This window comes from Marmota flaviventris, chromosome 6 (assembly GCF_047511675.1).
Source record: "Marmota flaviventris isolate mMarFla1 chromosome 6, mMarFla1.hap1, whole genome shotgun sequence".
NCBI lineage: Eukaryota > Metazoa > Chordata > Mammalia > Rodentia > Sciuridae > Marmota > Marmota flaviventris.
Window position 1 is genome coordinate 47,311,101 of NC_092503.1, and position 27,352 is coordinate 47,338,452.

General features: G+C 35.3%; 1 protein-coding gene and 1 long non-coding RNA gene across 2 annotated transcripts; both read left to right on the forward strand.

The window, feature by feature from the left end:
- The first annotated feature begins 340 nt into the window (after positions 1-340).
- LOC139706214 (uncharacterized) lies at positions 341-13,418 on the forward strand. Its single transcript, XR_011707849.1, has 3 exons — positions 341-403; positions 11,506-11,657; positions 13,280-13,418. It is a non-coding gene; the product is annotated as an uncharacterized lncRNA (long non-coding RNA).
- A 3,333-nt stretch (positions 13,419-16,751) lies between these two features.
- LOC139706213 (amine sulfotransferase-like) lies at positions 16,752-27,104 on the forward strand. The gene is made up of 4 exons (XM_071613889.1): positions 16,752-16,842; positions 17,662-17,756; positions 24,668-24,854; positions 26,845-27,104. Exons 1-4 carry the CDS (start codon positions 16,824-16,826, stop codon positions 26,964-26,966), a joined length of 423 nt encoding a protein of 140 aa, XP_071469990.1. The 5' UTR covers positions 16,752-16,823; the 3' UTR covers positions 26,967-27,104.
- The last annotated feature ends 248 nt before the right edge of the window (positions 27,105-27,352 follow it).

Genomic DNA, 27,352 nt, shown 5'->3' on the forward strand with positions numbered 1-27,352 from the left:
TGTCTTGACACACTAGGACTATGGCTTCCGTGTATGTGCCTGCCTTAAGGCAGATATGGCTTCCGCATGTGCAAACCTAATTCTGCTAAAGCCCTAGCAACAAGGGTGTGCCTTATCTCTGTTGGCTCCTGCTATCTCCTCCATTCTAACCCCTCCTTCTTTCTCTATAAAAAGCCTATGTACACAATAAGAGTTGCTGGGCCAGTTCGGCTGACTCAACTCCGGACTCTGTGTGATTTTTGTCCAGGCGGGGTGGCAGAGGCCGGGTTGTGACACTCATCTCATTAAGCCCTGGGGACACTAGCTGGTCTAGTGCTCTCTGCTAATCTCCATCGGAGGGCAGTTCTGACAGCTGGTGCCCCATGTGAGGAGGGAACTTCGCTGATGAGCAATCAGTCTACGGGTGAGTGTACCCACATAAGTTCTGGGGCAGTCTTCTTCAAAAAATGATCTCTCCCTTCAATCCCTCGGAATCCTCCTTAAGAGTAGAGGTCTCGAGATTTCTGACACTCAGGCGTTTAAGACCTGGGAGACTATGGTTAAGGCTGCTTCCTGGCTACCAGAGAGTAATTTATTTGATTGGGAGACCTGGGATAGGATTGAACAGCTGGTCCGAAAAGCCCAGGTTAATCGGGGTGAAATTCCTCCTCTTGGAGTTTATCCCATCCTGTCAGCCCTTAAGAGTTGTTGCCCTCCTAGTAGGTCGTGTTCCACACCAGAGGTCAAGGGCCCGCAGCTAAGGGAGGCACTCGGGACAAGATCTATTCCCCTAGGAGACCCTGACCACACACCTTCAACTGAAGCCAGTCCTAAAAGGGAAAGGGGCGATGAGGAGTCCGGGGAGAGCCAAAATGCAGGACCCTTGGACCCCTTTGATGCTGCTCCATGGCCTCCTAGACAGGGAAATTCTCTCCACCCTCCATTACCTAGTTCTGAATCCTCTCAGAACCCTTTTAAAGCATCCACCAGCAGCCCTGGCAGGTCACCCTCTGCCCTTCCTCCACCATATCTGAACTCCGGACCGAGGCTGTACTCCCTTCTAAGGGCTCAAAGTCTCCTACCGGTTGCTGGCTCCACACGGAGTCAGAACCCCGCTCACAGCTTAGTTCAGGGCCATATCAATTATTTCCTGTTAATATTAATCCAGGTGGTAATCGCCCTGCAGCCTGGTATCCCTGGGATCCAGGTGATCTCAAGGAGTTACTTCAGGGCTTTGCCCATCAACCATGCACCTTGGCAGATTGGAGGGCTTTGGTCCTGGCGATTCTTCCTGCCCGGACAATGGGCAGCCAACTCCTTGTTGTTTGCCTCACCATGGTAACCATGGGGTGCCTGGGGAAAGAGCAAGTTTCCTGGTCCCACCTCCCACACTTTGGTGGGCTTCTAATTGATTCTTCCACAGTCACTCAGACAGAACTTCTAGTCCCGCCTTCCAATCACTAACCTGTATTTTCTGTTTCAGATTGCTTCCAGAGCTGCCCAGAGCCCATATTTTTAAGAATGCCTATCTGTAAATGCTAACGAAAGATATTTTTTTCAGACAAAATTTAATTCCACAGGTTTCTATGTTGCAGCCCTAAATTTAAGTTAGTTCTGAGTTACATAACCTGACTTTTGGGGCTGGGGATGTGGCTCAAGCGGTAGCGCGCTCCCTGGCATGCGTGCGGCCTGGGTTCGATCCTCAGTACCACATACAAACAAAGATGTTGTGTCCGCCAAAAACTAAATTCTCTCTCTCTAAAAAAAAAAAAAAAAAAAATTAAAAAAAGATAACCTGGCTTTTCTTATAGTTGTGTTACTAAATAATCTATTAATAAGAGATATCTAACATGCTTGTTTGTATTTAACTTTAATTTTGGAGGTTATGGAGAAGCATTTGCTCGCCACAGGAACAAAGCCAGCAATGTTCCTGTAATGACCAAAAAAAACCCTTATTCTAATTCCTGACTATAAAAAATAAAAATGTATACACAAGGATCTTATTTCAGTTACATCAAGTGACATCACATAAAAGAGTGCACTCCTAGGTAAAAATAAATTGAAATGGATCCAAGTATTTTAAAAACCACGTGATTACATAAAGTTAATACAATTATAAGTTATGTCCTTATTCTTAATATAATCTGTAAAATAATTAGTACATGTCTAATTGTTTAGTTAATATATATTTGCCTAATTTTTTTTTAACAGAAAACTCGTAATTTATGTTTTATACGTACATTCATCAGATACTCTGCCTTTTCAGTTACAGATATTTGAGATAAATGTATTTACTATAAATTTGCTTTTAAGTGAAAATACAATCTTCAAGTAGTTTCTAATTCTCAAAGTTATTGTTCAAACTCAAAACATGATAAACAAATATAATTCTTTTTTATTTATTCATTTTTTAATAATTAGTTGTTCAAAACATTACATAGTGCTTGACATATCATATTTCATACATTTGATTCAAGTGGATTATGAACTCCTATTTTTACCCCGTATACAGATTGCAGAATCACATCGGTTGTACATCCACGTTTTTACATACTGCCATACTAGTGTCTGTTGTATTCTGCTGCCTTTCCTATCCTCTGCTATCCCCCTCCCCTCCCCTCCCCCCATCTTTTCTCTCTACCCTAACAAATATAATTCTGTCTACAAAACATCTAAGGATTTAAACTACATTTTTATTGATATTTTTCTTATCAAAGTACAATAATTTGTTTATAGATTCTAAGGTTTCCAGAAATTATTCCAAAGTATAACCAGAAAAAAAAATTCTAAAAGAAAAAGATGCTTCAACAAAGAGAAAGCACACATTGGATCCGAACAGGCAGAAAGAAATCAACATGCTACTCCTGTAGTTCCCCTTACCATGGGGATGCTCGCAGGGACTGCAGAACAATATGCCTCAGGGATACAACAAGCTGCCATTCCCCCCACTCACTCCTCTCTTCTGTCAGTGCCCACACTCAGACCCACCAGGTCCTCTTGCCAGCTAACTCAAAACTCAAACAAGCTGAGTAGAGCCCTCAGACCCCCGTATCAGAGACCTGATGAAAATGGCCTTTAACATTGCTTTGTCATCACTGAAAACAGGTTACTAAGAATTAAAGTCCCTTACAGGCTTTTTGGGATATTCACTCTGGTCTTCCCCTCTGCTCTACCTGTTCAACTGCTCAAGTTTTCCTTGCTAGGAAAATCCCAAACCACTTTCCCATTATTCTTTTACATCTCCTTCCTCATTCTCAGATCCACCAGAGCTGCTCTCAGCCCTGCCTTCCCCGTCTTCCCCCTCCCTACCCAGGCCCACAAAAAGTCTTAACTGACCTTCTCCAGAAATCTTCACCATGGCTGATTTTAGGACTTTCAGCAAAAGAATCCCTATAAAAGAGTTCAGTGTAGATAAACTTCCTTTTTTTCGTGTTGCCCTGTTTTACTTGGCCACTGGCTGGAAAAATCAGTGCTCCAAAAGCTAGACACTCCCTTACTAGTTTTTCACAAAATATGTAAATAAGGCCTCTGGCCTTGAGCTGGGCTTCACAGTGATGGCTACATTTCTAAGATAAGGGAGTTATCAACTAGGCTCCATGGTAACAGCTGGCAGGATGAGGAAAGAAAGGAAAGAAAAAGCTCTCCCCCTCCCAGGTGTCCTTGAAAAGTTAACTTGCCCAGAACAGAAATAAAACAAAAAACAATAAACAAAAACTGCTTTTTGTCAACAGAGTGATATTGTTTTGTCTTGATCCATCATGGCCACAGAGTGGTCTTGTCTAATCCTAATGTTATGTAAGATTGATTATGTTTAATAGGAGAACAACCAGACTTTGTCATGAGTAGCAGAACAGTTTGTCTGATAAAACTGGCCTCATACTCACAGCAGGGCCTGGCTGACAGGCCCCAAAGAGGAGACAAGATACTGGAAGATAATATACTTTCTTTAATATGAAGAGAAAAACTGGGCACAACCCCAGGACATCACATAGGGCAGGTATTTCCCCAGAAGTAAGTACTACAGTCTTAGCTGATGTTGCTGATGATTCTCAAATTACATCAAGGACACCCAGCACCCTGAGTGATACAGAGAAGTGAAGAATCTCCTTACATAAGAAGATCCAATTGAAAAACTTGAAATGTGAAGGATGAACAGCTTAAAAAGAAACCATGAAACCTTGATATGGCATTCCTGCTCCGTTAGATGGCTTTTTGCCACTGTGATAAAATGTTTGACAAGAACAGCTTAGAGGAGAAAAAATTTATTTTAGGCTCATATCTTCAGAAGTTCAGTCTATAGTCTCTTATTTAGTATGAGAAAACTGGTGTAAACTCAAAAAACTGTTGCAAAGGGCAGAGGTTATTTCATAAAATGGAATAGTCTAGTGAATAGGTTACAACTCTCATAATCTAATCATTTCACCTCTGAGCATTCCTGTATTGAGTACTGCAATGAGCTTATTGGGAGACACCTTATATCCAAACCGTAATACCAGCCTAGGAATTTTGCTTCAGTTTAAGTAGGATGGAGTGAGGGAGAAAGGAAGCTCCAAGTGTCCTCTATAACATAAAAAGATTGCAAGCTAATCATCATATTTGTCATAGTTGATGAACCAATATTGATACAGCATTTTTAACTAATGTCCACTGTTTACATTAGGGTTCATTGTTCATGTTGAATTTGTTTTATAGTCTGGACAAATGCATCATGAGTCCAGCATTCAAAGTTCATACGGAATAGTTTCAGTAAAAATCCTATGTGCTCCACGTGTTAACCTCTCTTCCTTAACCCAAACCTTGGAAACCACTAATCTATTCACTATTTCTATTGTTGCCCTTTCCAGAATATGCTATAATTGGTATTACACAGTATTTAATCTTTTTGGACTGATCTTTTTGCACCTTTTGCATTTAAATCTCCTCCTTGTCTTTTCATGATTTCATAGCACATTACCTTTTTCACTAAATAATATTCACATTATTTATGAACAGAACCAGTTTTATTTCTTTCTTGTCAACAAGTATACATTTCATTTCCTTTACTTGTGTAATTGTATTATCTAGACCACGTAGTACAATAGGAGTGATAAAGGCACATTCTTACTTTTCTGTTAGGATAAAATAATTTATTTTTCTACCATTAAGTACAATGCTAGATGTAGGCATTATTTTTTAAAGATATTTATCATAAAATAAAGTCCCACTCCAATATTAAGTTGCTGGAGTTTCTTTTCAAAATGAGCGAGCATGAGATTTTGCGAAATACTTTTTCTATATTTACTGATAAAAGCATAATTTGTCTTCATAAAAATAAAATAAAGGTATTATGTCTACCTACAACTAAAAACTAAATGTTTAAAAAAATTTTGAGACTAAAATCATGTCCTTTTATTTCTATTTACTTATATGGGTATTTCCGTAGAATAATGACATTATCTAAAATAAACATAATACAATTATCAAAAGCAGGAAATGCAACATTGATGCAGTCCTATTATATAAACTACAAATATATATTTTAAAATGTTCAGTTGTAACAACAATATCCTATAGATTTTTTTTCTGTGATAGGATCAAATGCAACATCATGCATATTTATTAATTTATTTATATTGTGGTCTTGGGTATAGAACCCAGGGGCACTGTAACACATAAGTACACCAGCAAGCTCTTCTATTTTTTATTTTGAGACAGTGTCTGACTAACCTTCCTGACTGCCCTCAATCTTGCAATCCTCCTGCCTCTGCCTCCCAAGTCACTGAAATTACAGGTGTACACCATTGTGCCAGACTATGCTTTGTATTTAATTGTCATGTCTAGCTAGTTTCCTTTATTCTCAAATCATTTCTGTCCTGCTTGCTTACTCCTTTTGGCATTGTTAAAAATAGTATATGGCATAATGGGTATTAATGAGTTTTTCTGATGTTTACTCATGATAGAATAAGGTTGAACTTTTTGACAGGAATGCCCTAAATTCAATGTGCTCTCAGTGGTCAACAGGAGAAATGTAGGTTGGCTTAATGTCAGTATTAGGGATGCTACTTTGATTAAATTGGTTAAAGTGGTGTCTATCTGGGTTTTACCTAGTAAAATGACTCTTCTGCACTTTATTACATAAAAATTAATTATTTGACAGTACATGCTTTGAATACATGTAAATAACCTTTTCCTCATTCAAGCATTCCCTCCCATTATTTCTTCTATATTTACTTCTTGATATTTCAGTCCAAAGAGATATTTTTCCTTCTCACATATTTAATCATGCCTTCATTTTTACCAGTATCCATCAGAGATATTTTATCTACAGATGTGAGGCAAATCCATCCCATCATCTGTTTCTATATAGTCTGTGAAGGAAGAATGATTTTCCTTCATGAATGGAAAAGAATTAAAATAATTTTTTTCACATAAACATTATATGAACTCTAAATTTCAGTGTAATTTCATGAAGTTTCATTTTCAAAATGTTATGGTCATTCATTTAATATGTCTCTGATCACTTTTGTATTACATAGTCAGTTTGAGCAATTGTTGCAGAAACTACACCTGGCTGTCTACATGAACATTGCTTTGCACTGTTGCCTATCGCACTACAAGTCACAGTGATGTCATTGTAACACAACAGTGCTTCATGTGGCAGGTGTTTTGTCATACCCTGGTAGTTAGTTAATGTTTTAAAATCACCAGTGCATACTCAGTGTGTAAAAGCTAGAAGAGAAAGGTGTATTATGAATATTTTTAAGGAAACACGGAGTGTGGATTACCTCTTATTAAGGAAGTTGGCAAAGCACCCATTTGGCTACCAAATGCTAAAGAACATAGTGTATATCACCATTATCAGATTAAGCAATCATCACAATATTCCCAAGTCACAAGAAAGAAATGTTTAGAAACATTTAGAAGCTTAAAACCCATCAAATTCCAAATTCTTAGTTTTGCAAATATTTCAACACAGGCTACTAAAGTTATTGAAAGTGTTATATTTTTTGCTCCATTTAAGCTTTTATAGGTGTTCCACATCTGATAGGATGGGACAAAATATTAAACATGGTTTCATAGATTCAACATCAGAAAATAGTCTGCCCTGCTTGACTATCAAATGAATCACTAAGATGTTGACTTTGATTACAGATTCATTTTTATTTTTATTTTTATTTTTTATTTTTTTGGTAAAAAAAATTTAATGAGATTTAATGGGTGAGGCCTACTAAAGAGTCTAGTCTTTGGAAAGAGGATATAGTAATACTTTTTAAGTGCATGTTTTTTTCCAAAAAAAAAAAAAAAGGAAAAATGAAAATGATGCTGTAAACAAACTTCTCAGTGTTCATTTGTGAGTCAAGCAAGGTAGGCTGTTTCCTGCTGTTCATTCAAGTAAATGAACTTTGATTAAAGCAGTTGAACACATGTGCCCAGAGAAAATAAAGTTGCCTAACATCACACTCCCCTTCCAAAATGAGTGCACTCTAATTTTACTACACATGTATTGACAAGAACTGTTATAAATTAGTGTTATCTTTGCATCTGTTAGAAAAAATTAGGGACTTTTTTCTTTCTTGTTGATAACATCTGAATACTATTTTGTTCTTGCCCCTTGTCCTGAAAGGCCTAAAACTTTTAATGTATGTCTCAGCCAGTAAGGTTTGTCTTACCTTTATATAAACTCACATTTCCTTATTGTACTGAAAAGGTTGTGATCTATTCTATGATTATGTATTGCAAAATTCGAATTGTTCTTGAAGTGGTCAGATGTGATACCTGCAAGCTGGCTCTGGTGTCCTTTTGACTTTTTCATTATTCTTTGTGTAAATCTTTACACTGTGGTACAAGATGTCCCACATCTATCCTTTACTGCCCCACCTCTGCACTCAGCCATTGCTCTGGATTCCTCTCAGGCCGCCTTACTTGCTAGATGCACATAACATCTAGCAAGAAGGGAAGAAGGGAATCAAAATGCTGCCTCTGCTCATGGAAGCAGCTGTCTTATTCACTTGGCTGTTATTACTGACTGGTCTAGATGTCTCACAGCTGATAATTATTGGGAGTCAGGGAGAAAAAGAGGGAAGAGAGGAAGGCAAAAGATTCCAAGAACCTCAAAAGACCCCCTTATACATTCGGTTCATTAAAATTTGTATAATAAAAGAAATTCTTATTGAGCCTGTCATAATAATAAATAGAATACTCCTATTGATTTCTACTTTTCATGCTGTATTTATTTTCACAAAATGGACTATTTTAGAAACTCTAATTTGACAAATATCATGAGGAATAAGAGACAGGTTTAATATTTATAAACTGAAATTAGCCTCAGATTACACACTACTTTCTAACCAGAAGGAATTTTATTTTGAAAAGATTCAAGATCTCTCCTAGGTTCAAATTCTGTATGTAGTGGGAACTTGAAAATCAATCATTAGATAATCATTATCTAAGAGCAGATTTTATGAGCAACAAAAGACTGAGGAATGACTCAATTTTCCATGAGAAATGTTAGAAAGACCTGAGATGAATCATAGTTATTTGTGGAAAACAAAAAGCTAACATCTATCATTAAAATGAATAAAGGCACATTGATTAGAAAAGGCAAACTCTATGTGCACTGGAAAACAAATTTATGTTCTTTTCGAGTTTATATAACCCACTTGTAAGTTTATATAACCCCTAGAGCCTTCTGTAGCCACTGCCAGTCAAACAACAGAAGAAACAAACTGGGTGAGATTATGCAAGGAAAGATCTTAAGAATGATCACCAGCCCCTGAGATGGGCTGGAAAGACAGACTTAACCATCATTCAGGTACAAGGAAGCTGTCCTTGAAGATTTCGAATGTGTTTTTTTGTTTGTTTCATAATTGCTGTAATTCAGTAAATGTGCCCTCTCTTATTCTGAAATTTTTAAAGTATCTCCAAAGGTTTGATCCCTTTAAAAAAAAACCTGGGATAACCTGATATGCTTTCCACAGTGTCAACAAAATCTTACCCAATTTATAAGAGCTGAGTTACTCAGTCAGGTTCTAGAACACTACTCACTGGCCAAAACAAACTCCATAGGACTATTTATTCCTCAGTGACAGAGCAGTTCCTGTCAGCTTAAAATTTTTGTGAGAGCTGGTTTTCCTTCAGCAGCTGATCTCAACAGTGAGTAACAGAATAGTTTCTGAGCCATTGTCAATTCTCATCCTGTTTTGCATGAGAGACAAATATCTGTATTGACCTCCTTTTCTCCATAATTATCTATGAACACCCTCACCCCTTTTCTTTCGGACTTCCATGAAGGAATAAGAAGGAGACACAGAAAGGCTTGCTACTTACACAATTTCCTTCTCCTACATGCATCAAAGACATGCAAACTATACTGGGTAGCCAGACGGCACCTACCTGAATCCTCTTCACATGCAGCTTTTTCCTTTGCTTCTGTGATACCAGAGCTCTCAAAATTTTCTCTCCCCTCAGACTGACAGTTGAGTGACTAAATAGAAGAATTCGGAATGTTTGTAGATGCTGCCTGATGCTCTTTCTCATCACTCAGAGTTTCTGGAACCCTTTGTGAAATTTCAAAGGGTGTGTGGATGGTGTTACTAGCGGTTAGGAAGGATGTGGTAGGGATCACACTTCACTTTTGGCTTTCTCCTCAACTTATATCTCCTACTATGCGCTTCTCCGTTTATCCATGTGATGCAGTATAAATTCTCCCTCACTACAATTTGAAGGCTGAATTCTCCAAGGTTTTTCCTAGGAAATGCAGGATGTCAATATCAAAATAGCTCTCCATCTGCCTGCATTGAAAACAATCTTTTGATGCATCAGCCCAGCTCTTCTGTCCCCAGGACTCAATATTTCATGTTTCCTAGATGTCAACTTAATGAGGGGAAACCTCTAGCAGCTTAGTAGGGCCTTAATTTTATCTTTCATTTGGTAGCCAAGAAACCAGTCATGAAGGCATCACCCAGGTGAGTCTAACATTAATCATTTTCTGTTCTTATTCTGGAAAAGACTAAACTCTGAATTCCTCCTATTGATCAGTTAACTTGGATTGTTTGTAAAGAACTCAATGTTATTTCTTGACATACAATTTAAACAAAGCCATATTTGCAGCTTTTTAGCAAATTCAGTTTCTTGGCATGCACAGAATTAAAAAAAAAAACCTGAAATCTATATTGATTCTAAATCTACTATTAGAACTTATGGGATTGTCTCAATCATGTAACCTTCAAGAAAAGATTTCTCAGGAAGAGCAAATAGAAATGCTTGGCTGGTCTGAATTTTGTAGGTATTTTGACCATGGAAATATACATGGAAGCATTCCTCTTGTGAGCACACTCAGAGAGGGTAACTGGAACTCTGTTTCCCACCCTTAGAATGCCCTGAAATTTCTCCTAGGAACTAGTAAGATAATGAATACATGTGCAATGTATAGCTGCTGTGGCAATGCCCCTAGAGTCTTATTAGCCTAGACCTTGATCTCAGGCACACAGCTCCTGGGACAAACACAATGTTTCACTGAGCCTAAACCTCTCCACATAACAATAACTTTATACAGTGGACTTTCTTGAGAGCTACATAAAACACCTAACATTGCACATTGCAATTTAGTATGTAGCTGAGGATTAGCTGCATAATGTTGCTAAGTCTGTAATACAATGAACAATATGTACTAATGATGCCAATGACCTGAAGTAACCTATGGATATAAATAAATATATATGGCAGCTTGGCCATTCTGCCATCTTTCCTCCCTTTGCATCTTGCCTCTATGTCTCCCTTTTTGTTCTCATTACAAAATTTTAATTATATTTGTCTTTACATTGTTTGCTTTCCATTTTTGTTTTAGTTTATTATTGAGATTCATATGATTTCTGATTTTAAAATCTCCTACTGTAAACTAGGATAACTTTCATGAAGTAACTTGTAACTACGAGGGCAGCATTTCTGAAGTAACAACAATTTAAAGAGCAAAGCATTTTCATTTTTCACTTTCAACAGCATCTCAGATCCCTAATTCAGAAGTTTCTTTCAGACGCAATGAGTTATGCATACTCTAGAAAAACATTAGAAATAAAAGAATATCCATTGAAGAATTTCTTATTTCTACAACAATCAAAAAATATAAGCAATAAAAATGTAAAACACTAAGAATTTCTGGATAAAAATTATGAATTCTCTGGCCAAATTATCCCTTCTCCAATCTTTCCAGTTCAGCTAGCTGGACAAGTTTAAATAATTTGGTTGACTTCTCTGAGTTAATTCCTCTTCTCTATGTTGAGGATCATGGTATCTGTTCCTCATGGACCTTTAAGAAGAGTTGTCTCACTTTTCAGCATTTCTGCTGCCTCATCTTTAAAACACTGATGCTAGCAACACAGCAATGTTGGTGTTTTGTGAAGTTTTAAATCATTCATATATGTGCTGTGGTTAGTGTCATTAATATGTTCATACACATCAGTCATTGCAATAGTGCTAGGCATATATTGACCACTCAATAACTATTATTCACTTCTAAAATAACTTGATATTATATGTTTGCACTTGTAGGTGAAAAATTATGGACAACACAGAGGAATACTTATTTGAATTTAAAGGCTACAATTTTGAAAGGTCTTTAGTTAAAATGCATATAGTACGAAGTGCAGATGATTTTGAAATTAGAGATGATGATGTCTTCATAGTTACCTATCCAAAATCTGGTAAGTGTAAAGAGTGGCCTCATGAGAGTAGATTTTTCCAAAGTTTGGTATGTGTGTGTGTGTGTGTGTGTGTGTGTGTGTGTGTGTGATTGTGTCTCTGTGTATGTAAATGTGCTCAGACATCAACAGCAGCCTGACCTACATTTATATATCCATTAGGAATCAGAAAAAAAGTTAGCTAAATCTCAAATCTATACTACCAAAGCTCATTTGCAATAGATATATTGTCAATTCTGTTATATATATATATATATATATATATATATATATATATATATATATATATATATATATATATATATATTTCTTTATATATATATATATATATATAAAGAAACCAAATACTGAGCCATGAGCAGGTACTGGGTAAAGGCTGACCTGTTGGCTTGGTCTGTTGGACAGACCTGAGACAGTCCAAACTCATCTTTTCTCTAATTTGTAAATGCTTCCTGAGTTGGAAGATTTATCTTCCATAATTATACATGTTTTAAGATGTTTCATTTTCTTGAGAAGTATTCCATGTCAGCTGAGTTCCACTGAAGATTCTCAAAAACGTTTTCAACCAGTAAGTTCTACTAGAAAATGAAATAAGAATGATTTTGAGATTTGTGAAGATAATCATTACAAAGAAGTGGTAAAACACAATCCTGTTGGGCTAAACAAGTACTAATAATAGTAATAGTGACTTCTACTTCAGCAGGGCGGGATGCTTGGCTTGGTTTGAGTTTTTAGAGTGGCCCATGCAGACTAAGGAGTAAAGCTGTAGTTATTAAGATTTTACATACAATGTTTTGCTTATTTATAGTGTGGTTTCCCCAGAACACCACAAAGAAGTTGATCATACATGATTAGGCCAAACAAGTGAATAAAATGATATATATATATATATATATATATATATATATATATATATATATATACACTCATGTCAAGTTCTGCTATTTCCTGACATCCTTGGATGCTTAAATAGTTTACAAAACCACCTTACATGGTAAAGAGAAAAGGAGGGGAAAGTGAACTCGCTATAATTTTGTTAATTTGTCTATAATTCTAAAGGGTAAAGTTCTGAAAAAGGAATTTCATGAAAGAAAAACAGGTACCCACAAAATATAGTCAAAAGGGACTCAGTAACCAATAACATATTGTAAGAAAGTACAGAAGGAATAAGCTCGAAGACTCCAAACAGAAAGAAATGACACAGAGAAGGAAATGCTAATTTCCCTGATGTGATAGTACAGGGTGTATGCATGTGTGGAATACCACACTCTACCCCATCAATATGTAGAATTATTATAAGTTAAGGAAAAAGTTAAAAACACGAAAAAGGACCTAACATGGAGCAGGAAACAGAGAAGGAGAGGCAGAATTAATCTAAATCATTACTATCATGGAATCAGAACAAACACAGCTCTTCAAGTGACAAAGGAATTTAGAGTCTTTGATTTTATCTTTATTAACTTTAAAGTTTCATAGAGACAAAAATGAAAGTTGGACAAAGTTGTTAGCATACTTAGAGTGTTTAAAAGAAAAGAAAGCTCAAATGATTATGGTGAATGACACTATTGTTGAGTTAATTTTTAATGACTAATTGAGTTTGAAAACAAGATGATTTATTTTTTCAGGTACCATCTGGACTCAGCAGATACTAAGCTTGATTTATTTTGAGGGGCATCGTAACAGAACCGAAGACATCAAAACAATAGATAGAGCTCCCTTCTTTGAATACAATAATCATAATTTGGACTTTACCAAAATACCATCCCCTCGAATCTTCAGTTCTCATCTTCCATATTATTTAGTTCCAAAAGGTCTGAAGAACAAAAAAGCTAAAGTATGTCATAGAGCTTAGTCTCTCTCTCTCTCTCTTTTTTTTTTTTGCAAAAGCAAAATAACCTGCTTTAAGTAGATTCCCCAAATTATGTTTAGGATATTGCCTTCCACAATAAAAATATATGAATGTCCTAAAAACTATGCCTGTAATAAGCAATTGTGGATATAATTTGCAATTTATTCTATAGCATATAACAAAAATTCTTTCACATTGGCCATAAAATGCCATTCTTTTTTATGATTTCATAGAATTTTATTGTGTGGCTTTGCAATAATTAATGTGTATTTGATGGACAGATAAGTTTCAGCCAATGGATGTCTTGTGTTGTCATAAACATTCCTATAAAGACTTGCACTTTATTTCTCATGCCATGTTTCAATTAATGTGAAGTTTTCAAATTAAAATGTCTAATATTTTAAGTGTTGACAGGGATTACCTACCTGCTTTTTATAATATATGAATCATACTTCATCAAATACCATGTAGGAATGCCTCTGTCCTCACATGCTTACTAATAATGGGAATTTTCAAATTTGCCTAATATGCTAAGTAAGAAAGTAATCTCATTTTTGAGCGAATTTCACTTTCAATTTTAATAAGATTATCTTTTTATATATTTTATAGGCCTTTAAATATCCTTTTTATTTTTTGCCCCTGTGTCTTTAGGTTGTCTTATTTACTGTTTTGTGGAATATTTACTTGGGGCAGTCTTCCCCTTTAAAAAGAAAAGACTTTTCTGAAAAACGGCTTAAAACTTTTAACCTTATGTAACCCAACTGTTAATACTTCTTTCCTGACTTCTGGTTCTGGTGATTTACTAAGAAAACACAACACCAACAACAAAGATTATGTAAATACCCTCCTAGCTAACATTATTTTTAACCTTTTTGGGGGAGGTACATGGGCTTGAACTCAGGATCACTCAACCACTGAGCCACATCCCCGGCCCTATTTTGTATTTTATTGAGAGACAGGGTTTCATTCTTTCATTTCATTTCTGTGGTTATATATTTTCAGCACCTCTCTTTTTGAGGCTGGCTCTGAACTTGTGATCCTCCTGTCTCAGCCTCCCAAGTAGCTGGGACTACAGACTTGAGTCACCAAGCCTGGCTATATTAAAACCTTCTTAGGATTATAAATTAAATCTTATACTACTTATTATATGAGATATGAATATTGCATTATACTTGTCCCAAGAGATACTAATTGACACAGAATATTTTCTTAAATCTTTGACTTGAGTATCTCCACTATTTTGAAGTCTATATATTGATATGCTAAATTTTCATTGTCTCTCTCTTCAGTGTGCAATCTTTATTCCAAAAATAGGTACTTCTGCTGATTATGTAGCAGTTCCTCCCTGTTTTGTACATTTTAACTGATAAGGCAAAGTTTTCTATCTACTTTTTACAATATAGCGTAGTTCCACAACGCTTATCAAATGTGGATTTTAATTTAAGAGAGATTTTTTTCTGGGAAAACAAACATTGCAATATACCAACATTCTTGGAGCTTCATTCTATGTCTCTATTTTATCAGGTCTACTTTAATACCATCAATATGTACCTTTTATTATTCTTTTTACCCACTTGTAGATATTTAACATTGAAAAAAGTATAACTTTTTAATAATCTCGTCAATTTACTCCAATTTTGTGGTTATATATTTGCATTCATGCTGCAAAGATAAAAATTTTATATTCTCTTATTTTTAGAGTTTTCAGGATATAACGAGTTTTCTATTTTACTAGGTTTTCACCCTCTGAGGAACTAGCTTTTTTTCTGGATGTATACTTTCATTTTAATTATTATCTCATTTTAGTATATGTCTTTCTATCTTCTTTAATTAAATGTTCAGTTTACCTATTTCCAGTGTTTATATTTGTCAATATTAACATTTTAAAATGAATATCACTTTTAGTATAACTATGGATATGATTTTGTTAATGTTTAAAACTCTGTTATTTCAGTTTTACTTTTATAATTGGTTTCAGCTCTCTTGAGACTTTTTTAGTTTAAAAGTGTTTGTATAGTTTTCTATCATGGGCAATGATGTTTACATATTCTAATTTTTGGATTTTATTTAAAAGTTAATTGTCAATTGCATGATCAGTTTTCAAACATGTAATATGTTTCATACATGAGAAAAGGAGATAAACTTTCTGTGTTGGGTACTTATACAAATTTTAAAAACTAAATGAAATAAAATTTTAATAATCAATTTTATAAATTTATTTTTGCTTTTATTGTTATGTTAAAGACAGTTCTCTGTAAGTGTTCTACTATGATTGTGGCTAAATCAAAATACTTACAGATTTACTGGAACTTTTCCATTGAAGTTTTTCTATTATGATCATCAGTGGACAAAGGTTCCTTTTCTGTTGGTCTTTGAAAACAAATTATGGGCCATCATGTTAAATCATTTGGCCTACAATTTTACTTAATTTCATTTTGTTCCTTATTCTCTAAATCTCTGGGATTTTGCCACATGCTCTTGTTTGTTCTTGATTTGAAATGCCATTTTCACTGCTGCATAATATAACTTCTGAAAGTAGTTCTATCAGATCTGTACTTTCTCTTCATAGAAAAATTAGAATATTCCAGCATTTGCATATCACTACTTGCTGCTATGAATGTTCTTGAGAATGGCCTTTGGGCACATATGCAGGAATTTTCCTATAATATACATCCAAGAAGGGAACTGCAAAGCCAAAAGTACAAGGATTTTCAGTTCTATGGGATGGGGACTATATTTTCTTAAGAAAGCAGGTGTATCAGTTCCTGCTAAATTGCTAATGGACATGTTTTGACTTCCTCCTAGTAATGATACATATCAGACTTTTAAATTTTTTCAATGTGTTATTTATGAAGAGGTATGCTAAAGTGATCTTAACCTACATGTCCATACTCACTAATGAGATTAAGCCTGTTTTGATAGGTTATTGACAATAATTATTGTGTATTCTGTGAAAGGCCTTTTTTTGGTTCAACTTTTCATTAGTGGTATTTTCATATTAATTTTTTTATACAGTTTCTGTCCTATAAGTAAAAGAATTTATTTCAACACTTTTTGTAATAGAGAAAAATTGGGGGAACACCTAATTTTCCATGACTAGAAGAATGGATTAAGATGATTATGATTCATTCAGCTAATGAATATGATGCAACTGTTAAAAACTTGAAATAATATGCTGGAATTGTTAATATTATTTCTAATTCTTCCTGCAGATTCTTTATATCTACAGAAATCCTAAAGATGTTTTGGTTTCCTTTTTTCATTATTCAAATTGGGTGGCTATATTAAAGAATTCTGAAACTTTTGAGAATTATATAAAAATGTTTCTAGATGGACAAGGTAACTATGAGTTTATTTATCAAGAAACTTAGGAAAGATATGTAGAGAGATGGAAAAGGGCAATTGTACAATGCATGCTCTTGAGTAGTTACTATGACATATCAACTTAGTCTGCCACCCAGTGGCGTTTCCATTCCTTGCCAGGACCATGTGGGTTTTGTCAAGTTTTCAAAGGCATGTTGTTTGGAAAATATTTTGACCAGTCCATAAGAGGCTTACACGTATTCTATCAATTTAAACTAGCTACAAATATAATTAAAACAATACATTCCAGAATCACTAATGATCAGGGTGTTTGTGTACTCTCTCCTGGACCTGTGGTAAGCCTTCTAGGGCCATGGTGGAGTTTATCACTCCACTACTGATGAGGATTGAAGGTTGCAAGGGACTTGTAGTGAGAAGTATCAGGATCTCACTCATTTAAAGATTACATTCAGGTTTTGTCTCATTGTAAACAGGTAGCTTTGCTATCCAGAAATCTTAGAGAATGAGAAGAAAAATGGACATGTGTGTTTTCTGGTGGATATAGGAAAGTGGAGGAAATTGCTTTAAAGAAATCTGATTTAAACTTAGACCCAGGGGCTTTCTCATTTCTTCATTGCTGCCTTCCTACATCCATAAAGTCACTTTTCATGATCACTTCTCTATGAAAACCATGATTGTTCCCCTAAGCAGTAATCATTTCAAAACAGTAATATAGATGTTCAGTGGTTGGGGCCTTTATTTTTGTTTTTGTGACCATAAGGAGGAAAAGACAGAATACTTTGCTATTCAATAAGTGCAACATCTTTACCTTCTTACTAATTATTTTTTGCACAGTGGTGGGAAGTCGTTGGTTTGATCACATAAAAGGCTGGTATGAACACAGACATGACTTCAATATTCTGTTCATGAGCTATGAAGATATGAAAAAGGTAAAATAAGAAGTATTTTTTAAAATTCTATTTTTAAACCTTTTTTCTCCTGGTTTCAGTAAAACTCATTCTCCTAGTCATTTTCATACATATTTCGTAGGCTTTTGGGGGGTAAGTGGGGGGTCTAATTTCCTGCTTATCCATTAATTATTACTGGTTTTCCTCAAGGGTGTCTTCTCACTACACACAGTCACCATGGTTATCATTTAAAAACTGTAGAAATAAAGGCAACCTCAAATATCTAGGATACCAATCTTGTAAATCATTTTTATTAATATTAATTACGTATTAATGGGTTTTGTTATCTGATTTCTATATGACCATGCAACATGCACTGATCATATACAATCTCCCTTCTTCCACTCTTACTTACCCTTCCCCCTGGACCCTTCACAGGCACTAGTATTCATGATTCTAGTTTCAGTCCATATTTGTTGTTGTTCTCACGTGTGCCTCTTGCACTACTTGTCTTTGTATGTCTGGCTTATTTTATTTAACATGATCTCCTTCAGTTCATGAATTTTGCTGGAAGATTTCATTTTTTTATATCTGAATAATAGTCCAGTGTGTGTGTGTGTGTGTGTGCACCATGTTTTCTTTATGTGTTCATCTTTGATAGACACCTAGGCTGAATCCTTATCTATTGTGAATAGTGATACAATAAACATGAACATGTGAGTTGTCTCTTCTATGGTGACTCTATTTCTTTTTGATATATACCCAGGAATGTAACAGTTGGATTATAGAGTAGTTCTGTTTTTAGTTTAGTGGGTTTTTTTTTTTTTTTTTTTTTTTTTTTTTTTTGAGGATACACCATACAACAAACTTTTTTCCATGGTACTTGTACTTAAGAAAGTTCATCAAGGAACACCATGACAATGGGGGAAGAAGCCACTTCAAAGACAGGATAATTGTTGCTATAGATGAGGGTGAGGCCTGTGAGGCATGTTCTTCCTGTTTTTTAAAGAGAATCTTCATGTGAAGTCATAGGATGCTTATATGCTGGTGAAAGTTTCAAAACTGCCTGAAAACTTTGTGTAATTCAAACACAAGATAGTTGAAATTTATTGTTCTGTGGACTCTGGTTGGTATGTGGATTCATTAATACATCATATATTCAGTTACTTCAACAATCACTGAATGATTGCTCTGTGACTGGCACTGAATCATGAGTAATAGATGACTGAATTTTTTATAAACAGAACTCATAATCTATCAGGGAAAACAGGTACTCACCAAGCTAGTATATGTAGTTCAAAAGTAATAAGTGAAATTATTAAGGAAAAGTCTAACTATAATGTCAATGTGCATATGTACTGAGAGTATCTAGTATAGTTGAAAGTGAAGGTCTTTTTTTTTCCTGAAATAAATAAATAAGAGCGAACAGAAAGAAAAGAAATGGGAGAGACTTATAAGAAAAAAGGAAAATGCATGAGACCTTTGAAGACCTAAGGGAAGAACTTGAACAATGTGGAAGAGATGAAATATTAATATAGAGGGGTTTTGTAGGAGCCAGATTTTATAAGATCTGTGGACTATGTTAATGAGAGTGATTTCTTTAAAGTTAAAAGTAGTCAAGAGCCTCTAAAAGAATTATTAAGAGGGGTAGCCATAGAATATGATTTATATTTTTGAATGTTATTCCCATTCATGAATTAAAAAGAAAAAATAGTGAGTATAACTAATCCAGTCCAGACACAGACCAGTGTGTTAATCCACTGAACATCAGTGCTTCCTTGGATTGGAGTAATGTCATTATGAATGAAGAGAATACAGAGTTTTGAGGCACAGTTAAGATGTAAAAAGAAAAGGGATTGTACAAAGTACAAATGATAAAGAGAGAGGTATCAAGGATGCTTCCTTTATTTCCAGTTGGTGCAGGTGTGCAGATAGTGGTCTCATTCGTGAAGGTGTTTAGGGCACTCTGAGGCAGGGTTGGGTTAGAGGGGGATCAGAGGAGCTTGAATATGACATTGTTTTTGACCTGTGAAGATTAAAGGGATTTAGAAGAAATCAAATGAATAGAGTGAGAAACAAATGAAAAATACAAATCAAACTCAAAAAGATTTCTGCCTTTAGATATTAATGCCATTAATTTGAACATCATCACTATAAAGAATATAATGGCAGTAGCCTGGGAGGCTGAAGCAGGAGGGTTGAGAGTTCAAAAGTAGCTTCAGCAATTTAGTGAGGCTCTAAGCAACTCAATGAGACCCTATCTCAAAATAGAATATAAAAAGGGATAGGGATGTGGTTCAGTGGTTAAGGGGCCCTGGATTCAATTCCCAATACCAAAAAGAACAAAAGAATGTATGAGAAGAATGAATGTGGATAAAATTGATTGGGGTAGGATGGAGTAAGGAAGTAAAGGAGAGAAGGAATATAGACATTGGTCAACTCAAGTTTTCCGCTTTAGAGCTCTTTCTAGAGAAACCTCACAATGTTGTCAAAAATTAGATATTCAGGGCTGGGGTGGTGGCTCAGTTGGTAGAGTGCTTGCCTAGCATGTGTCAGGAACTGGGTTCTATTTTCAGCAACGTATTTAAATAAATGAATAAAATAAAGGTCCATCAACATTCAAACAATATTTTTTTTAAAAAAACATTAGGTATTCATCAAAGTTGGAATACGTTTTGGAGTCTTCCTTTGTCTGTTGCTTCCCTTGGAAATGTCTTGGTAGTTTTACGAAACACTGCCCATGCCTGCTTCTCCAGTGATAAACCCAGCAAAATGTATAAACTCAGGGCAGTTTCTCTCAGAGGATTTTTCACATTTCTCACTTAATTAGTAGTAGTAGCCCTAGAACCTTAATGACTATGCAGGATTATTTTCTACTTTCCTGTCACAAGTAGAGTCGAGTGGTATATAATTGAACTAGAAGCAATTATAACTATAATGTTTAAAGATTCATATTTAGGTGGAAAAAGTCAAGTTAGAAGACCAATAATTCATTATCATATAATGAGGATGGAGGTTACCATTAGGGGAAGGACAAGGTTTAAAATGAGGAAAGGGTGTTTATTGGGGGATTCTGGAATGCGTGTCATTTTCATATATGTATTTTATTTTAAAATGTAAAAATTCTGGAAATACTTTATCTTAAGAGAAATGATACTCCCCTTTGGGGGGAGTCTAATATGAGAGATTTAATCATTCCCATCCTGTTATCTTTTCCTTCAACATATTGGAACTGGCTGATGCCTCTAGGAAAGAGATGCATATATACCTGAAGGGTGTGGGGCAGTTGTCTTTGGAGACCCCACAAATACAGTGGTAAAGAAGAGAGCTGCCCGTTGTGTTACATGAAAAACCATTTTGTGGAATATGGCTCAGAATTTTGGATAGTAATTGGTAGTAGAATTAGGGAATGGCTGGTGTTCTGAAGAACTGGCCAAAGTACAAGACTGTAGCAAGACCTAGAAAATAATCTCTGAATCTATGTTATGGTTTAATTATGACTTGTCCCCCAAAAGATCATATGTGAGACTATGAAAGAAAAGTTTAGGGATGATATATGATAGGATGATAAAAGGCCTGATCTAATCAGGGCATTAATATCCTAAGTGGTAATTTTAGGCAGGTAGGTAGGGTAGAGCTGGAGGAGGTAGGTCATCAGGGATATCCCTTTGTGGTATAATGTCATGAGCTGATTGGAGCTCTCTCTGCTTCCTGGTGTGATGTCTTGAGTTGCTTTTCTCCACCACATTCTTCCACCGTGATATTCTGACTCACTTCAGGCCCTGTGGAATGGAGCCGGCTGTCTATGGACTGAGACCTCTGAAACCGCGAGCCACCAAAAAAACTTTGCCTCCTCTACGTTTATTCTTGTCAGGTTTTTTTGGTCACAGCAACGAAAAACCTGACTAAAACAATCTGTGTTTCATCTTCCATTAAAATTATTCACTAAAGTCTACATTTCGATTAACAAGCTGGGGGTTTATCTGATACTTTGGTTAATAATAGTTGGCTTTGAGGGAAAGACTTTAATTTTATCTCTTATTTCCTTGTATGTGACAAGTATAGCTGTTTTGAAATTCTTTCGGATAATTTCTACATTTGTAACATCGATAGTTCTATTTTATTGTCTTTTTTATGCTAGAACTTGTTCACATTTTCTTATCCCTTTGTATTCATTTATATCCTAATTTTATTATTTTTTTCTGCACCCAAGTTTGGTGTAGAAATAAGTTAATAACTGTGGTGTGGGAGACCAACCTTGCACATGACTGAGTCACACTCCTCTGCTGGGTGCTGAGGCACTCAATCACAGAAATGTGGCAGAGCTTTCCCCACCCTTCTTGGGTTCAAGGGTTGGTGTTTCGTGCATGGGTGTGTCTTGCTACAGCCCCATGGGTGAAGCTATGCTCACCTGTTCTTTTGTAATATAACCCCTTGCCCTGTTTAGGATAGAATCTTCCATGGAAGTGCCTTGTGTGTGTCCCCTTCTCTTACTCTGCCCTTGGGTGTGGCCTACCCAGGTGTCAGTAAACCTGCTGACAGTGGACATCATGAACATAGACTCAGCCCCCTGAAACCTGACCCGTTGCCTCATTTGAATAGCTTCTCCTCAATAAAAGGGGTCAGGGCATGTGCACTCTCTCTCTTCCTGCGGACCCTTAAGGTCAGAGGAGCCATCACAGCGACCCCAAAGAAAAAGGTATTTGTGTCCCTTGTGTGGTTATTTTGCACAGCCCAATTAGCCCAGTTCAACTGGAGTAACCCCTGAGCATTTTCTGTGGACCTGTTATTTTTATTCATCCTCTCACACTACATTTTTTCCCCTACAAGAATACAGCTAACATACTCAGGAAGTTAGCAAGGCCCTGTATCCTCTGTCCCCAACCTGCCAACCCATCTCCATTTCTTGTGAGCACATAGTGTATCAAGCACTTTGAAGTTCACATTTCATAGGGTTAGGGGTTTCAGGTTTCTTTAGTTGGGGGCTCATTTTTTAAAATTTTATCCAGAAAAGAAATCTTTGCTTCTTGAATTGAAAGAAAAGTTCCTTTCTCATGAAAATTGTTATAACCTCTTTGAGATACAGTTTTTCCAGTTAAAGTACTATTGCCTATAGTAATTCTGTTTAGGTTTTATCCTCCCACTGAAGTTTTTACTTGTGATAAAATATCCATGACATAAAGTATATTTTTTACTTGTGATAAAATATCCATGACATAAAATATGCCACTTTAACGACTTTGAAGCGGATACCAGGGATTGAACTCAGGGACACGCAACCACTGAGTCACATCCCCAGCCCTATTTTGTATTTTTTTAGAGACAGGGTCTCACAGAGTTGCTTAGCCCTTGCTAAATTGCTGAGGCTGGCTTTGAACTCACCATCCTTCTGCCTCTGCCTCCTGAGTCCCTGGGATTACAGGCATGAGCCACCGTTCCCAGCCTGCTTTAACCATTTTTTAAGGGAACAGTTGTGTGTCATGAAGTATGTTCATATTCTTGTGCCAACATCACCACTCTCCTACTCTAAAATGAATTCATATTGCAAAACTGAAACTCTATATTCACAAGGCTATAATCCCTCATTCTCCAGTCTCAGCTCCCTGTAGGTCTTGTAAAAAAACATTCTACTTTCTGTGTTTATGAAGTTGATTAGTCTTAGTATATCATATCAGTGGAATCATACAGTATTTGTCCTTTTTGACTGGCTCATTTAACTTAACTTACCATAATGTCTTCAGGGTTCATGCATTTGTAGCATAATGCCTTCCTTCTAAGGCTGAATAATATTCCAATGTACATATGTACTACATTGTATTTGTGTATCTCATACATATACATACATATAGATCACTTTTATATTCTGCATTGTGAATAATGATGTATGAACATGGTGTACAAATCTCTCTCTGAGACTTTAACTTTCAATATTTGGGGTACATACACAGAAGTGGATTTGTTGGGTCATATTGTAATGCTGTTTTTAGGTTCATACTATTTCCATTGCATTTGCAGCATTTTTACATTTCTACCAACATGCATAAATCTTAATTTTTCTGATTCATTGGTCTTATTGTTGTCTGATGTGGTTTATTTTTAATAATAAAAATATTGAAATAAAAATAAATAAAATATTTAAAATTTTAAAATAATAATAGCCTTCCTAATGGGTGTGAAGTGGTACCTTACTGTGGTTGATTTGCATTTCCCTAATGATTAGTGATACTGAGCATCTTTTCATGTACTTATTGGACATGTGTATATCTACTTTGAAGAAATCCTTTGCCAATTTTTAATTGGACTGATTTTTTTATTCTCGTTGATTTGTAAGAATTCTTTATGTATTCTGGGTAGTAGAACTTTTAAGATATTTGGTTTCTTATTCTACAACTTAAATTTCTTTGTTCTAATGTCTTTTTTGTTTTATTTTTTGTTTGTTTTGGTGTGTGTGTGTGTGTGTGTGTGAGTGTACTTGGGGTTTTTAATGTAAAAGATAATCTTATGCGCTAACAGGGACCACTTCATTTGCTTTATTTTCTATTTCAGTACCTTTTTTGTTTTTATTGCTTAGGTGCTGCAGCTAGTATTTCTAGTATCATGATAAATTAAAGTGGAAAAATGGAGTTGAACTTACTCCACATCTCAGATGAAAATCTTTCTCTCTTAGTTGAGTTTGCTGTTAGCTGTTCCATATAAGACTTTTTCATGTTGACGTAGATTCCTTCCATTGCAGATTTATTGAGAGTTTCATCATAAAAAGATGTTGGGTTTTGTTAAATGTTTTTTGTGCATCAATTGAGATAATCATGTCAGTTTGTTTCCCCATTCTCTTTTCATAACAAACTGCATGGTTCATATGATGACACTTCTTTGCATTCCAGCAATCAATTTCACTAGAATATGAAAATGTTGTGTGTTTGGCTGTAACTCATGCATACTCATGACTCTTTCAGGACCTCAGAAGTGCAGTGTTGAAAATCTGTAGATTTCTTGAGAAAGAACTTAGTGAAGAAGTCGTGGATACTGTTGTGAAACAGGCTTCATTTCAGAACATGAAGACTAATCCACAAGCAAATTATGATGATATTGTAAAACAGGAAATGGGAGTGAGAAACAACGAAGGAAATTTTCTGCGGAAAGGTACTATTCAGTAGTTCTTAGTAGCAAGATGTAAGCTGTCATTCAAGTCCTTGATACCTAGGAGAAATAATAAGTGCTTCCATTATGTCTCTCCAAGTAACAGTGACATTTGGAACCTAGAGAAATTAAGCATCTAATTGAGAGTAGGTCTGAAGAGGTTTTCAAGAAACCTAAGTGTTTTAGTATACAAACTGCTTAATTAATATTGCCTTATTTCTAAGTCACATGAGCCTCGTCAGGTATATTAAATGAGAAGAACAATAATCCTTATTTTCCCTTTGTTCTTCTAGAATAATCTAAGGAGTAAACTTAATGTGTGTTTTGCTGTGCTGGGAGGAGGTTTGGATTACTGTGTTACCATGTGTCATCACAAAGAGTGATATCTTATTAGTGCTATCTGCTATGAATTCAGTTACTTCAAAAAATCCTTGAAATCGTTTTTACTGTGATCTTATTACATGCTTGAAGTAGTTGTCAAGAATGAATATTATTTCCCTTGTAACTGATACCCTTTAAATTCAAAGTATTATTATTATTATTATTAGTAGTATAGTAGTACCAAGGATTGAACTCGGGGGCACTCAAGCACTAAACCACATCCCCAGCTGCTATTTGGTATTTTATTTAGAGACAGGGTCTCACACTGAGATGCTTAGAGCCTCACCCTTGCTGAGGCTGGCTTTGAACTCAACATCCTCCTGCTCAGCCTCCTGAGCTGCTGGGATTACAAGCATACAACACCACACCTGGCTTCAAATTGTTAATTTTTAATTTAATCATTTAGTGTATAAACATTCTAAACATTTCACTTCTACTTTATTCACATTTTATGTCATAATTGGCTCATAATTTACCAATAGGATGATGGATATTAATTTATGAACAATTGTATAAACATCCTATGGAAATTGCCCTAGATATTGATATATTTTTAAATTCCTTTTTTTGATGACATTTATTATAAATTCTCCCTTTTAATTCCTCAGCTACAGTAGATAAAAAGCAATTCTCATATCCCTAAGAGCTTGTTATCTTTTCCAAAGGCCAATAATAATGTCTATACATGTGAACCTGATAGCTGGAAATGCCAAGTTATTTTTCACTTAAGAAGAATGGCATAATGTAATCCCTGCGGTTCAGGAGGCTGAGGCAGAGGAATGCAAGTTCAAAGCCAGCCTCAGCAAAAACAAGGTGCTAAGCAACTCAGTGAGATCCTGGCTCTAAATAAAAAACAAAATAGAGGTGGGGAGTGGTTTAGTGGTCGAGTACCCCTGAGTTCAATCTCCGGTACTCACCCCCACGAAAAAGAATGGCATAATGATGGTTTAATCTTGTATAAAAAAAAAAGATGCAGAAAGAGAAGCTCTGGTGCTCTATATGACTTTGATTTTATAGGTTGAAAATACTTGAGTTTTGTTTTTTTTTTTTTTTTTTCAAATTGAAAAAGAAAGAAATACTTATCTTGGAGGGTTTTAGTAAGAATTATATTACAGTTGATAAATGTGGTGCACTTAGTATGAGGTTCACTTAGTATATATACAGGAGTATATATATTAAAATACTTTTTAAATTCTAATGTATTCATATCTTTATAGTTTTTTTATTCCTAAGGATCACAGAGTGGGAAAGGCTAACATATGGAGAAGTAAATTTTAAATCTCTTTACTGCATTATTTTGTTCCTAGATTCTTTATTCAATCATTCCTGTGTAAGAAAAGATGAGGTCTCCAATCCTGTGGATCTGAACAAATATTTAGCTTGGTTGAAAAGAGATTAACCCATTAATTTCCAATTTTTAAATTCTGTGAACACAATAATATTCACATATTATTAGAAAGTTAAAAAATAGGTATATTGGTTGCTCCATTTAAATTTGACAGGGGTTCCACATCTGGGACAATGGGACACATGGGTTCAAATGGTTGAGGCAGTCTTTAGCATGAAGTGTTCTTTATTCACCAAAGTGACATTCATGTTCATATCCCATTAGGTACCATTGGAGATTGGAAACATCATTTTACTGTGGAGCAGAATGAAAGATTTGACCAGATATTCCAAAGGGAAATGAAAGACTTTCCCCTCAAGTTCGTCTGGGATATAAATGAGGAGTAGAATTCTAATCAAACTATAAAAGAATCATGTAAACTCTAATCAAATGCTATACCTTAACATACATAATAATAATAACATACATAATGCCTACTACTAATTATAAAACTTCATTAACAAAATAAATAAACTATGCTTAGATCAGTTGCCATGAATTCTTTAAAATTTAAAAAAATTAGTTTTACTTTAATAATTAAAATTACAAATCAGAAATTAAAATGCTTTTGCAGCTTTGGTACCCTGCATGAAAATGGCAAAACAGGAAGCAAAAAACATGACTTGCAAATATCTTCAGAAATTATTCTGTATTGTGTATTTTCCAATACCCACAATTAAATTCAGGATCAATTAAACATTAAAAATCATTTTATTCTTGTACTTAAATTTTA